This window comes from Rattus rattus, chromosome 3 (assembly GCF_011064425.1).
Source record: "Rattus rattus isolate New Zealand chromosome 3, Rrattus_CSIRO_v1, whole genome shotgun sequence".
Lineage (NCBI taxonomy): Eukaryota > Metazoa > Chordata > Mammalia > Rodentia > Muridae > Rattus > Rattus rattus.
The window spans coordinates 57,868,932-57,884,798 of record NC_046156.1 but is presented as its reverse complement, the minus strand read 5'-3'; the positions used below and the strand labels follow the sequence as shown (position 1 = coordinate 57,884,798).

At 42.6% G+C, this 15,867-nt stretch overlaps 1 protein-coding gene across 1 annotated transcript in view; it reads left to right on the top strand.

Moving 5' to 3' along the window:
• The window catches only part of Gdap2 (ganglioside induced differentiation associated protein 2), a 49,592-nt gene extending 37,683 nt beyond the window's left edge, over positions 1 to 11,909 (top strand). Inside the window, exons 12-14 of the mRNA XM_032897631.1 lie at positions 1,878 to 1,932; positions 6,334 to 6,477; positions 10,887 to 11,909. Of these exons, the coding sequence (XP_032753522.1) occupies positions 1,878 to 1,932; positions 6,334 to 6,477; positions 10,887 to 10,934 (247 nt within the window). The 3' untranslated portion in view covers positions 10,935 to 11,909. The remainder of the gene's footprint in view (positions 1 to 1,877; positions 1,933 to 6,333; positions 6,478 to 10,886) is intronic.
• Positions 11,910 to 15,867: the final 3,958 nt, after the last annotated feature.

The following is a 15,867-nucleotide window of genomic DNA, read 5'->3' as shown; positions in this document are numbered from 1 at the left end:
GACATTAGATATTTTAATTATAGGAGGCCCTGGTTTTGCAGTAGACTAAACTCATTTGTAATATTCTCACTTTGACCACGTTGGAAGAGGTTTGGTGTCATACCCAGTCATTGTGTGTAAAATAAAGTACAGCCTTGGTTGCTATGGTGTGTTAATACAATACATACCAGAGTATACTTATAAACAGTATTTAACTTGATCCAGTAGCCGGTCCAGTAGCCGGGGAGTTTGGTGGGAGACAGATTACTGGCAGGTTCAAGGAAACTTGTCCCTGTGACTAGAAATAGAAAGAGAAACCGGACATTAACTCACAGGCAAAGGTTTTCATTGGAGCAAGAGGGAAGAAGACTGATTTTAGTTTTGGGGACTCAGGCTGTCCACTGACAGAAACACTGACAGAAAAAGAACAGGCATTTATAGGGTTCATGGTAGGGATTTGAGGCTGATTAGTCATGAAGACAGAACCTTTTGGTTTTTTTTTTAACATTTCTTCCTGTGGTTTAAGTGATGTTCCCATGTAAGGTAAGATCATCTGCCTTTGTCTGTAGAGATACCCTAACTTCACCCTGTACTGAGAGACTTTCCCTGTGGCAGGGGATGAGGGGCAGGCACATTCCGTACATTGTTAACAAGGTTGATAAGGGAGGAGAGAAACCGAGTGATGGGCTTTATGGCCCGGAGCCTGGTTAGCCCTGTTCGCTGTCCCTGTTATCCTTTGATGTTCTACACTGGAAGGTGGGGGAAAAAAGGAAAATTGGGCATTTATTGTCCAAGGTGTCCCAATTTTATATACAGAATTTAGACTTAATAGACTACTGACTTGGAACTAGAAAATTATTTTCATTAAATTATGCTTCCCTTGCTATTAGGATTTTCTCAGTGATACATTTCCTAAATAAAAAGATTCTTCTACCCTCTTTCTTGGTTGCTCTCTTATTTGTAGCATCACAGTATCTTTATCAGTTAGGTTGAAAAACCATTATCCAGTTAGGGAACAAAGGAGGTAAATTACCATAAATTTCCATTGCCTTCCACCCACCATTAAATCTCATCTTAATTAGCAACACCAATGCTTTCATTATCTACCAGACACTTCTTTAGTGAGCTTTAAAGTATTTTATAATGAAGCTGTACTCCATTGTCTACCTACTTCTGCTTCTAGCTAGCCCTTTAACTGACACAGCCCTCAGCTAGAATAAATAATTCTCCTTCTAGTTCTCTGAAGTCCTTTACAATTGGCGTCTTATGACCCTAGTGGTGATTATTAAACTACTTGATAACGGAATCGTAAGATGTACCTCACAGAGCTGCCTGGGGTAATTGGCTGAGGCCCCGGTCAAGTTCTATGCATTTCCTCTTGGTCATCAGGTTATCAGGGTTAAAGTGGAGGCGGTGTTGGTACTGTTCTCAGAACTGTAGAGCGGACCAACTACAAACTACCAAACTTTCATAGACTTTCTAGACCGGGCAGTAACTTGTAACATGACTAAAACTTTTACTTTCTAACCTTTACTATAATTTTAGTGATTTCAAGATGACTTAATTGTATATATTTGAGCTCAGAGACTCCATCATGCTATAAAAAATAATGCATAATGTATTAAAAGTATGACTGATTCTATTCTTCCTTGAGGTAGCTCTGTCACAGTCAGAAGCAGCACTTAGTGCTTCCTTTAAAATGGGCAGTTTAAATAATGAAATGTTCACTTAATTATTTTTGACATTTTTATCCCAAATTCAATATAATAACTCCTGCTGCTTTCAAGGTATTTTTCTCAGTGTGATATATTTATATACTCAGGTAAAAGTGTTGATTGTCTGTACTAATGAGTAGTTCTCATTGTTACTTATGCTGACCCTTTGTTGGTTTCCATTAGGTACAAGAGGAATTTGAAGGCTGTTTATTTCGTCCATCCAACATTCCGTTCCAAGGTACGATGTTAGTGTTTTTACTAAGTCCGGGACTCACATGCACCACGTGATCAGGATGTTGTAACTGAGGACTGGTGTGCTGTTCTCCTTGGCTAAGCCATTGTTCCTCATGGCTGCTATGTCTGCCTCTGGTATCCTGAACAACCCTGTCAACCACAGCTTCCCAGGCTTTACCTACTGGGACTTTTTATTTACTGAGCCATGCTGTTAGCCTAGAATCCACTCTCTCCACTCTGCTTGAGGCTGACCCTTACTTGTCTTTCACATCTCAATTCAATAATCGCTCTCTGTGGGTCTAGGCCCTTGTCATCTGATCCTACAGCTGTCGGATAGACCCTCCCACATTGTCACTTAGAATGTTGTAGGTTTTGATCACCTGTGATGATTTCATTGTAAGAGCACATTTAATTTCCTGTCCTCATGTGTGAATGTGTGAAGACTCGACTATAGCTTAGCTATTTTGCTCACAACTGTTTCTTTAGTACCTGCTCCTTCACCTTTACTTTATCAACTAATCTAGTCCTTTGTCCCTTATACCGGCTAAAAATGTCACACTTTTTGCTTTTGTCTTCCTGCCTCCATTCAAGGCCACCCCTCCCTCCAGCTATTCTAGTAAACGCTTGCCATAACTGATAGCCTCTTACTCTCTCATCACGCCTGTCCATAAAGCTCAGACAAGAGGAAGTCTCTGTTACTGTGCAAAGCCTTAATGGCGAGATCATAGCACTTTCCGGTTTGGAGTCCTCTGAGGACTCACGGCCTTCACCGCTGCAGCTCTTCACAGGGTAAAGTGTCTCAGGCGACTCTTCCTTCCCCACAAGCTCCATCTTACTACTCCTCCTCCACAGATTGCCTTGCCTCCTCCTTATGAAAAGCATAAGGCATCCGTATGAACTCCATACCTGCCCCTCCCGACTTGATCTCGCCACCTGCCACCGTGACTTTACTTTCTGTGTCATGTAAACGTGTCATGTAAACATGTCATGTAAACGTAAAGATGTTCCTTCCTAACCAAGGACAGTTAGTTTCTCTACCTCTGTTCCAGCTTCCCTAGTAGTAATAACTAATAGGGTTATCAACTGTTGTAAGTATTTCCTGCATATATTGTCTTCCTGCATCACCTTTGCTTATGAAGAGCGGCATTCTCATTTACAAGCAAGGGGACTGTGTTATAGGACATTACAGACCTCTTTAAAGAAGAATCAGCATCTTTGTCCCACTTGACTGGATCTAAAGCACCACTTACGTCCTCCCACCTTCATTTTTCAAATTCATGTCACGCCACACCCAGGATAAATGATCACCCCCAATGTGATCTGCCTGTCATTTAATATAGTACACTTTCCTGTCTTTGTGTCCCTGTCTTGGTTTACTTGAAGCTAACTTTGCCTGGTTTCTTTCCTGCTTGTAGCTGCCCCTTCTCTGTTGCCTTTTGTATAGACTTCCTCTGCTAATCCTTTGAGCCTTAGTGTCCCAAGTTCCCCATCCTCACCTTCCATTCTGTGCCTTATTCGTCTACCAACCCCTCAAGGCACATGCAGTGCTTCATACTGGATTTGAGTAGTGAGCCTAACATTTAGAAGCAGGGTTTCGGGAGACCTAGGTTCTAATCTCTGCTCTACCAGTCTCATTTGCTATCTCAGGTAAGTGTTGTTAGCCTTTAGACTGTAGGAATAATGCCTACCTCACAGAGCACTCAGAAAGAGTGAGCTAGCACATCTAAATTCTTAAGCAGTTCTTAACTCAAAGATGTTGGCTGGCACTGCCATCCATCGCCTGGGAATCGTTTCACATAGGCGTTCGTTCAGTGTGGGTTGCTGCACAGGCCATTGTGCTACGTTGCCATGATGGTTTGGAACAGGAAAATGAGAGAGTAAGGTCCATATATAGTAACATCCCGTATAGAATTTTTAAATCAGGACTCTAAATGGATGACTTTAAGTGGGAGATAACACTAAGAAGTTATCAGACCACCACTGCTCTGCCTTCCATACTGCATACATCGTTCTCAAGCCGTTCCACCCAACATGGTGTGCAATTAGTGCTTGCTGTTAACTTACCTTTTCTTTAGTGATGTTTACTGGTAGAACACAGGCTAACAAAACTTAGCCCCAGGAGAATATTTGGGTGCAACATGTGAACTGTATCTTCATGGCTTATGTTCTATGACCCTGTATTCTTGGCTTTGCATATTTTCATAATTAGGTGGGAAAAAAAAATCTCTAGTATTCATAGAAACACCTAAATTATTCTTTCCAAAAACTGTTAATTTTCTTCAGTTTCTTATTGTTGTCGATACTAAATAGTTAAAGTGAACCTTAAGGTGTATTTCTGTAGCTGATGCTATAAATAATTGAGAATTTAAAGCTAAACCATATAAAACTAAAATGGGGGAGGGGAGGAGCAGTGTTCTTGGGCCTTCCCAAACAGGGACCTTTTAACTGACTTTCCACTGCTGTCTGTTGAATAATTTTCTCCTACCAACACCTGTGGAATGTAAGGGAAGATACGATGAGAGAGACTGGCAGGCCGGGCTTCTTTTCAGCAGATGGTATGCTCAAGGTCTGCCTGTGTTTCCCAGAGCTGCCTGCTCCCCGCTTTCCAGCAACACCCCACCATGTCAGTGCAGTATAGCTTACCATCAAACAGACTGGAGCACCAGCCGATACAATCCGGGATGTTCATGGTTATGCAGTAGGATGAGGGAACAAGGTGCCCTAGGATGGACCACTTAGAAGGAATGTCCTTTTGCAGCTTTGGATGGAAGTGGGCCAAGGAAATCTTCAGTTAGGACAACAGTCAAAAAGATTTGAGGCTAACGATGTCAGAACTGAAGCAGGACATGTAAAAAGATTTGATGCATGATTTCCTACGTAGCATCTTAGCTCCATAAATTTGTGTCTTTTCCATGTAGCAAAACTACTTGCATAGAATAGATATTTCCTTGGGGGCATCCGTGCATGTCGTAAGTTTGCCTTAGGTAATTATTATTAAGTTATTTGTTTTTAATTTAGCTACTTTTCTAGCATCTAAGCCTTCAGAAGAAAGGTAAACACACAGTTACTGTGTCATTGGCCCAGTGACATGCTTCCTGCACAGCAGACACCGACGTGGGGTTAATTCCTGCACATCATCTGTGTATAGCTACTAAAGTTTACCACCCATGTCTGTAATGAGTTTTCTTTCAAACTGGTAACTGGGAATTTTTCCTAATCTAGTCTGTAGAAGTTTGTTTCGAGAAAGGGTCTGTGATAGCATGTGTTTAAACACGTTGATTTTGATATATAATTCCTTCACTGTTCAAATTGCTTGATTTTAGTTTTGCAAAGTGTCTCCCCTACTCTCTATCAAACCCTCCCTATAAACCTAAAAAATGGGAGGAAGGAGAATCCAGATGGCAATGTAGGAATCTGAGGCTATGTAGTAGCCTTAGTCACATAGCTGACATAAATAGTGGCCATTCATTCATCCTTTAACAAATGCTTGGGACGCAGCTGTGTACTGTCACTCTAGGGTTGTCTTTCAGGAAACAGAGATTGCAGAAATGAATGTATCTGAGAAACACTAGGAAGTGGGACTAACTCTGGGATCTCTGCAAGTGGGATTTACAGAAGAGTGGAAGAATCCACGGAAGGGAGGGCCTAGAGCAGTATGTGAGGAACGGGAGATGACACCAGTCCCAGTTTGGAAGCTGGACTAGGATTTACATAGCGATAACCTAGTTCAGTGTGGTCTGTTACATGTCGTGTCTTACAAGGAAGTTTGAAGGAAGTATGTCATGAGGAACTTGAGAGGTGTCAGAGGTTTGGAAGAGGGGCTGAAGAGTGTGAGAGTGCATCAAAGAGAAATTCATAGAAATGATGCATGAATGGGAAGAGGCCACCCAAAGCAGCCGGGATCTGCCAGGATCTTAGTTCTGCGTTGGATATATTCTGCAGTCCACTGAGTGAAAGCGCATCTGCGTCCATCTTTTGTAAATGGGGATAGCAGCATGACACCTACCTCATTGGACTGTTGTAACCTGTTGATAAGAATTCAGATAGGTAAACAATACATAAGCTGTAGCTATTACCCACCTTGGTGTCAAAAACACCACGAGCTACCAGAAACTTTGTTTTTTCCACCCTAACAAACCCTTGCACAGTATTTTGTTAAGTGACTTACACAAAGGTGAGATGCAGTGGCTGTCTGCCTTTAAAACAAAGCATGTAAACTAAAGGTGGTGACTTTCATCCTCACACATGTGTTCTTCCTTCCTCTAAATGTTTCTTGTGATCTGCGAACTCACTAATGAACTGCACACTGTACTTTAAAAAAAACTTGTTACTGTAAAATTTCAAAACTGTTTCTATTCTTAATGATGGCTGTTGTCTTAAATTATTTTTCTCTCCTATTAATCAGGTCTCAACATGGTTTTTCACCACCTTTTCTGTCTCAGGATTGAAGGACAAGATCCACCACGTGGACAGCCTGCAGCAGCTCTTCTCTGCCATTTCACCAGAACAGATAGACTTTCCGCCTTTTGTCCTTGAATATGATGCCAGGGTAAGTGCCTGTCCTCCTTCGCCTGGTGTAGTGTTTGAGCGTGCCACAGCAGCGGGAGTGAGCATATGGGTGTGTCACAGCAGCAGGAGTGAGCATATGGGTGTGTCACAGCAGCAGGTGTGAGCATATGGGTGTGTCACAGCAGCAGGAGTGAGCATATGGGTGTGTCACAGCAGCAGGAGTGAGCATATGTGTGTGTCACAGCAGCAGGAGTGAGCATATGGGTGTGTCACAGCAGCAGGAGTGAGCATATGGGTGTGTCACAGCAGCAGGAGTGAGCATATGTGTGTGTCACAGCAGCAGGAGTGAGCATATGGGTGTGTCACAGCAGCAGGAGTGAGCATATGTCACAGCAGCAGTGTGTCACAGCAGCAGGAGTGAGCATATGGGTGTGTCACAGCGGCAGGAGTGAGCATATGTGTGTGTCACAGCAGCAGGAGTGAGCATATGGGTGTGTCACAGCGGCAGGTGTGAGCATATGGGTGTGTCACAGCGGCAGGAGTGAGCATATGTGTGTGCCACAGCAGCAGGAGTGAGCATATGTGTGTGTCACAGCGGCAGGAGTGAGCATATGTGTGTGTCACAGCAGCAGGAGAGAGCATATGTGTGTGTCACAGCAGCAGGTGTGAGCATATGGGTGTGTCACAGCAGCAGTGAGAATATGTGTGTGTCACAGCAGCAGGAGTGAATATATGTGTGTGGCACAGGCAGGAGGTGAGAGGATATGGGTGTCACAGCAGCAGGTGTGAGCATATGGGTGTGTCACAGCAGCAGGAGTGAGCATATGGGTGTGTCACAGCGGCAGGAGTGAGCATATGTGTGTGTCACAGCAGCAGGAGTGAGCATATAGGTGTGTCACAGCGGCAGGAGTGAGCATGTGTGTGTCACAGCGGCAGGAGTGAGCATATGGGTGTGTCACAGCGGCAGGAGTGAGCATATGAGCATATGTGTGTGTCACAGCAGCAGGAGTGAGCATATGGGTGTGTCACAGCGGCAGGAGTGAGCATATGTGTGTGTCACAGCAGCAGGAGTGAGCATATGGGTGTGTCACAGCGCAGGAGTGAGCATGGGAGTGCGTTACATGCTGCACGTGTAACAAGGAGGCTGCCTCACAGAGCTTTTGTCTCACTACATGCAGACCCGCTCCCGTGTGCTCAACAGCGCCTGTGAGCGTAGGACTCTGAGCGTGCTGCAGAGCAACAGCCGTGAGCCTCGGGATAATCAGTTAGCATCTTGTCACACAGTAACCTTAGGAAAAGGACTTGTCCTGGGAGGGTTTTCCCAAATCAACATTTTGGCCAAAAAAAAAAAAAAAAAAAAAAACCCAAAAAACCAAAAACACCTTGCCAGTCATGAGTTTAGAGCTGGTCTTTAGTCATGTGGACAGCTTCTGTCACATCAGCAACTTCTCAGGATTGGAGGATTCTTAGCTGTATCAGCAGCCAGACTGGCTAGCATCCATTCGCAGCACTGGCGTTAAGTTGGTAGCCTCTGCCTGTTACAAGTTGCATTTTCTTAAGGCTTTGGTGATGTTTTTAATGTCTGTTCCATGTTAGTGGTGTTACTTAGAGGTGCATTCATAGAGCTGTCCTGGAGCACTAATCTCATTACTTCTCCTGAACTTCAGTACAGTTCTTTTCTATGGTGTGTATTCACAGCGTCACCTTCATATTTTTCGATTGAGACTCTTTGCCAGAAGTTAATCGGGCACCTTGTCTGACTACTGCTGATTCCATATCGTGGGCACAGCATACTGAGCTGTAAGCATTCTCCCATAGTTATTGTGCAACAGTTGTACATTTCTCTCTAAGGTTTCTCCAACTTCAGTGATGGCTTCTGCTCTCCTGTGTGGAGGACAAAGTGTTCAATGTGTCCTAATGGCTAATAAAATTTCACATTTGGCTGTTGTACAGAAAGAACTTGGAGCAGCTGGATGTAGGACAAAGATTGCTCAGTATGTGGGATGAGAGAAAGCTCCATCCACTGAATTTACCTGAGTATGCTGAAGGACTGACCCCCTCATTTGTGAACTATGCCTGTCATGCTGGAATTAATAGCAGGAAATGTAACCGGCACAAAAGAGCATTTGATACCCACAATCTGAATGACATTTCAAAGCTACTATCTAAATGTCTCGTTTTTCTCTACCCATACAGAAAGATTTTTCCACCAGACTCACTTGCTTTTGCCTATGTATTTTTAGCTTTCTGTTTGGAATATCAAAAAGAACACATTGACAGGATCAGTAAAAAGAAAGTATAAATTCTGAACTTACCATTGGCTCCTTAAACCATCTCTGAAGACAGAAGACAGGAATAAGCATGAGGAGTTGGGGTATGAGGAGACGGTGTTAGGGACAGCAGAGAGCATGCCATGACATACCGTCACTGTGCGTGCAGCACTGTGCATGGTGGTCAGTGGGCAGTGTTGTAAGGGAGAGCTGCCGTTACACTCCAGTGCAGAGAGAGCAGAGAGCATGATGGGGGATGAAACAGAAAGCAAGTACTTTTGATGCCTGGTGTTTCCATTACCCTAGAGAAGCAAGGCAAGGCAAAATCTCAGAACTCGGGGAAGGTTCAGGCAGTGTTTGTGACACAGTAGTTTATGGGATGTGTAACTGAGACAGCAGGCAGTGGTTGAATACTGATTTGTAAGGAAAATGATACTGTAGTACAAAGGGGGCACACTTTATTATGCTTAGTTGTGTCTTACACTTGATAGCACAAAATTGGTCCTTTATTTGGTAAAGGACTGAATTGGTGTTGATTGGTATCAAATTTCAGTGGACTTGAAAAACAGTTTCTAAGACTTGTCATTTAGAAAGCCAAGTTTCTCTGAAACGTAGTTGAAAGGTGATTTTTTTATCTAGATGAAAATAATACCGAGGCTACCTCCAGAGAAGATCAAGTCAGCTTACAAATAAAATCCAAGTGTGGCATCTGACTGCTGAGCACTCTTAAATTACTGATTGTTTCCAGAAATGGAGAAGCCAGTCGATGGCTCAGCGGTCTCCTGTGGAGTGTGAAGTAAAGGTGGGAAACTCTGTCTCATGCCACTGCATATCACACGTGTACCTCCCAGTTTGCCACAAAAGTCACTGCAGAGATGAAAGCCTTTGGAAGAGAGCACAGGAGAACAATGAACCTTGTGGCGGTGAAGGATTTCCTCTGGCGTTCAGAAAGGATTTCTCTTTGGGGATATGTTTCTCAGGACACCATCTCTGTATATTAAAATATAGAACTGACTGCTTAGATGAGAGGTTACGATAGGCATGCTAAAATGCAAATTGTATATTTCCCCCCAAGTTTCCAGAAATGTAGCCAATTCTGAGATATGTTTCTATTTCCTCTTTCCCCCAGTCAGATTTGTCTATTATGGAAAGTCTCCTTAGGTATCCTTTTGAGTTCCTGGTTGTGACACCAGGGTCTGCTCCTGCTCAGAGTATGTGCTCAGAAGAACAGCTCTGATAACATTAAATTGCCCACCAGGTTAAAGACCAGATCTAGTCAGTGGTCCCTGTAACTGTAAGGTAAATGCCATGGAAGTCTACTTCCTGCTTCTCCCTCCTCACTCCGGCCATTGTCTTATGTTAATGGTAAGCATTTTCTGTTGGTGGTTTACTGAAAAACAACTTTTTTGCCAAAGAAATGCTTTTCCTAAAAGTGAGATTCCAGTCTTACATCTCATAAATCTAATCTAGGATCCTCCTATCATAAAGTTAACTGCCTTGTTTTTATCACAAATATCCAAAGTGGGGGCCAAAGAATTTTTTCTTACACTGGTTTGTTGCTTTCTACATCGACACTGAGTCTCTGGCATTTGGTTCTCCGTCTGACGTGGAGCTAAGTGGCCTGAGAACTGTAATTGTTGCGAGTCTTGCCACTTGGGTGTGTCATGACCGCCTGCTGCCAAACAGCGACAGCTGCTGAGCTCTTGAGAAACCATCTTTATTGTTCCATAACTGAAGTGAGACTCAGCAGTGGGAAGAGTCCAGTGTCAAGGTAGCTGTGTCTTTACACTTGGGCCCAGCCAGTTCCTTGCGAGGCACTCTAGTTGACCCATATAATCTCTGTGCCCTTCATGCTCCTTGTCAGTAAGAGGAGAGTGTGACTGTTTCCTGTTATCGTGTGAGAACATAAAGGGACAGTGACCACGAGGAACCTGTAACTGCTTCAGCACCTCGGTGTTCAGTAGGTGACACTGTTATGAAAGCACATTGTCATTCTTGTGGCTTCTCCTTTATGGCCGCTCTGACACACTCGCGTGGAACAGGTGGATACACACTTACTGGCTGCAGACACAGTAGCCATCTCAAATGCACTTTTCCATTTATTACAGACCCCTTTCTTTGGCAGACCCTGTTAATTCCTGTTGTTACTTAATGGTCTCATGTTTTTTTCTCTACACAGGAAAATGGGCCTTATTTTGCATCTTACCCTCCATCACCAGATTTGTGACCTGCCGCTCGCTTCCCAGGGCTTCTCGGTTACAGGATTCCATCTCACCACAACTCGACACCTATGGAGTGATGTTCATTTTTGCTGTACAGATCCAGAGAGCTTTTGTCCCCACCTCTCTGGTATTTTTTTATTGACTATGTATTTTCTGGCACATAAGCAATCTAAAACTGGTAGGCCATTCTGAACTGCATACATTTTAAATTTGTATATTTGTATCAAATGGAAATGCTCATTTTTAGAGCATTATAGAAACTGGGGATCAACTTTTGAGTGTCTTCAGTTTCCTGAAGGACGCTGGACTCTGTCACACAGGCCACCAATGTTGCTCACATTGTCTCTTACAGTGCACACTTCCGGACTCTGTTACCCAGGCTACCAACATTGTTCATAGCATCTGTAAAGCAGTGCACGCTCTCTATGTATTTAAGTGTTTCTCAAACTATATAGAACGAATATGTGCTGAGCGGATGTATTGTTCCCTCAGATCATGGCTTTAATACCATTTACATTTTATACTGATGATCTGATTATAATATAGGATTGCCCATGACCAAGAATATTGGAATGTGTCTGGTTGAAACTGTAAAAACCTTCAACAAAACTTAGAACTCACGAATTGTTGGCACAAGGTAAGGCTGAGCTGTAAGAGCTTCTTGGATTATCGACTTTGCTCAGATCGACACTGTTCTGATCTCAGAGTGTGGAGAACATGAAGACTGTATCTTCAACTCTTTTCTATAATCATGTGCCTGGTCTCATTATGAAAAGAATGTTGTGCTACCAGCACTCCTAAGTAAAGAGCATTTCCCAGGACTCCATCGCTGACCACATTGCTGTCTTCTCAGAGTCATAAATGGTTGTGTTGGTTCAGTTTCGCTTGAGTCGCCTACATCATCAATATGGTGGAAATATGTGACAGTGCACAAGTCCAAGGACCAGGAAATTCACTTTACATAAAACATTTGCTATTCAGGCTCTGTGTGTGCCTTAATCAGTGAAACTTAGAATTACAGAACCTACCTCAGAGGTAACAAAGAGAGCATTTAGAAAGAACTTGGCTATTCCAGGATGCAGAGAATTGAGGGAGGTGGGGTGCGATAGAGTGTCTCCATTTAGTTCTCAATGGGTTAATGGGAAGAAATATGTGTAAAGAAATATCTGTAAGGTGCTCCATGGTCTTTGGCACCTTTTGAATGACTGACTGGTTTTTGGGGGTGGGTCACAAAAAAAAAATCCCAGACCCCCTGACCATTTCCTGCTTTGTACAGATTTTCTTTTGGCTCTCCTACAATGCTGCCACTTAATAAGGGACATCTGTTACCCATTTTAAAGACTTCTTCTTGAATCAAGGTCAAGGCATTATTGTTTCCATGTGGGTGTCTTTATAGTCTTTTTGATGCCCACACCCACCCACCTCCATCCCCTGCACTGTGTCATGCGTGTTTGCAGTTCAGAGAAGAGAAAGTAAGACCTGGAAGAGACAGTAAGGCAGGGACCCAGTCCGCTGCCTAGGTACTAGGAGAGACAGCTAGGGAGCGGGGAAGAAGCACGCTTCTCTTCCTCCTGAAGAGGGAGCCCTCCCAGTGATCATTTTATGTTGTTTCATATAAATAAGAAGTGGTTCACATTTCTCAGATAGGTGTTCCTGTTAGATATCAAAGCCACTGCTTGTCCTTTCCACCTATATGGTAAGGACTTGCCGGTATGTTCTAGGTCATCGAGACAACCAGTCAAGTGTCAGGTGTAAACTTCCTTTCATTATTCCTTTAATCGCAACCTTACAGTGCCTGGTATTCTAAATTTCTCCCATTCAGCAATTACTGTGCCATTTATCTGAGGCATTGCTCACTAGAAGCAGTTATAGCAATGCACCTGCTCCACTAATGCTGGACTTAGCTACCCAGAACTGGCATCTGGCCCAAGCCATTGGCGTTCTGGGTAATAGAAACTGTAAGCTACCTTGCTATTGAACAGAAGAAAATATATATGAACAATGTGTATTTTCCAGACAGACTCACACTCAGGCTGGCTCCAGACTTGTGACCCTCTGTCTCAACCTCTAGAGTGTAGGATTGTAAATACATGCGATGATACCCAGATCTGTGCAAGTTGCAATTTATTGTATGCAATATTTTTGAGAGAATTTTTTCATACCTTTAAGAATCTGTATTTGCTGATGTTCTGGCCTAATTGACACAGTTGGAGTGTAAAGGCGGTGAAAGACTACATAGCAGTATATGTAAGGATGATGAGGAAGGAAGGAAAGGGCCAGTGCGGGCATTGTCGAAGGTGCCATAGATTGCTTCTTGGCGGGGAGACAGCATAGCCCTGGTATTGAAATGAGTAAGCAACCTGCCGTGTACATGTGTTCTGTCAAAGGTTTGGATGGCCTGGAGAACACAGGTTTCCAAGAATGTTATTAGAGGATGGGTGACTGGGTGACTGTCTCTAAGACCTACTGTTAACCCAGAGCACCAACAAGTCTTCAGTCCAGTTAAACCTTGGTCATGCCAAGCACCAGCTGAATGACTAAAGGCACAGCCTAGAAATTACTAGCGTATTAACTGACATAGGCAGACAGGATAGAATTTGTAATGGAAGTACATTTGCTTCAGCACATACTTGGGTTTTTCTGACTCACGTATCCAAGATTCTGGATCATAAAATGACCTCTTGAGAGAGGTTGAGAGTACTAGATTGTTATGGCAAGAGGTTCATTGTTAAAGGTTTCTTTACTGTGTCTCTCAGGTTTCATTGTGAGAGGGTCTATTATATTTGCTTTTTCAGAGGAATCCATTTGTAGTATTTTAAGAGCAATCAGGATTTTTTTTAATATATCTACAAAGCCCCAAGATCAAAGGAACATACATAAGGAAAATGGATATAGGTGTGTGTTTGTTTGTTTGCTTTATTAAGTTTCTGAAAGTGAAAGTCTTAAAGAAATAAAGTGTCCTTCCAAAGAAGGGTAAGTATAAACACTCTAGCAAAAGAAAAAAAAGAAGTCTGCCTATGTCTTCCTGAGTTTTTATTTGTTTACTTTTATTGTAAAATAGAACTGTAGGACTGGGGTTCTAACTCCATGGTAGAGCAGTCACACAACACACCCAAGAGCCTGGATTCTACCCCCAGCACCAGAAAAATAAATATTGAGAGATTAACGGTTTTATTGTTTCCTTTGTAACAGTTACCAGGAAAGTGATAAAATGTAGTTTTCAATACAAGCTAAAAAGCATTCTTTCTAATGTGTGTTTAAGTAGTTTCAATTGGTGGACATATAAATAGAAATTAGAATTTCAAGGATTGATAAAGAAAAAGTAAAGCTGTGGACCCTCTGCATTGTGATATTGAAAACCAAAAGTGCTACAAGGTAGCCTGTAGACTCCTCTGATTGGACTTAAGGGACTTTCCAGTTAGTTTATACCCCACACCATCCCACCTCTGGGACAAGACATTGACCCCAGAGCCTTGTACAATGCTGGCCAAGCTCTGCACCACTGAACCATACTGCCAGCTTTGTGTTCTCATAGTCATCGTAAGCAACATATAAAATGTTTTCGCTCTACCATCTCTAATGCAGCCTCCCTGCTTACAGTTAGTTCTGGGTTCATAATTGCATTAAACATTAAACCTGGAGGCTCAGTGTGGAAGTCTACAAAGCCCCAAGATCAAAAAGACATACACATTGGTTCCCAGGAAGATGTTCCCCTTGCTATGTCTTCATAGAGGGAAGGGAGATCATCACTCACCCTCACTATTGTAATCCACCCAAGTACCAACATCACCTCTGAGATTACAGCTTTAACATAATGAATTGAAGTGGGGTACTTATGGATGTGTGACCTAGGTCATGTTATGAGCTGAGAGGGGATATGGGTTTCATAATAGATTTAAGAAATACATTTAAGGAATGTGTATAAGCAGATATACATATAAATGTAGATGATATGCTTTTCTGTTCTTCGACTATGACTTATGGGACTTGTGTGTAAAGACAGAGCAGTAAGAGTGTTGCAGCTTTAATTTACCCTGAACAGGTGGGATCGTGGTCACTGTGATATCAGTGGCTCTCATAAATACCACTTAACTTTTTGCCTACATTTCTAAGATTAGCTGCTGGATCCGAGAAGAAAAGAATATTCTCTACATGAATTATCCTAATAAATCACAACTGTTGAATATGGTCAACACTGGCTCAGACAGGAACGATAACCTTCACAAGACTTTTCTAATATGTTTTGCTAACATGAGTGTACAGTTATTTCAACTAAGCCAGGACTTACTTATACCAGGTCATTTTTGCTAAAACAAACAACAGCTTAACCATATATAAAAACTTTACATTGCTGTTGGAGAAAGGAGGCTAAAAACCATTTTAACAGGATCTTAAAACTTGTTTGTGGAGAATGCTACTGTGGGCCCTCACATCTTTTTAAATGTTTTAACCCTTTCTGTGGAGTAGTTTGATCCCCTTCAGAAAGGGTCTCAGTCTTTACAAATAGAGCCTGTGAAAGGCAGTAATGAAAGTGACTGTGTTTATATCGGCTCGATGGGAGAACTTTGTTATTATTATCATCATCATTATTACTATTGTCTTCTCCTTTATTGTAGCTTCTATCGCATATGTGCCTCGATAGTTTCACACATGTATTAAAGTTCATTCTGGTTCACCCACCCCCCAATTGCTTTCCCACCGCTGCTGTCAGTCCCCACTCCTCCTGACAGTTCGCTTTCAAGCATTCTACACCCATCCCCCGTCTCCCCGAGTTTCACTGGGGTCATCTTTGTGACCACGAGTTTGGAACTATTTACTGTAGCCTGGTGGGCTTCCTTGGTGAATATAGAACTTAAGACAATGACTGCCCCTCCCCCAGCATCTTAGCTCCTCAGTTTTCACTTTTTATGTTTATTATGCTATCTAAATTATATACAT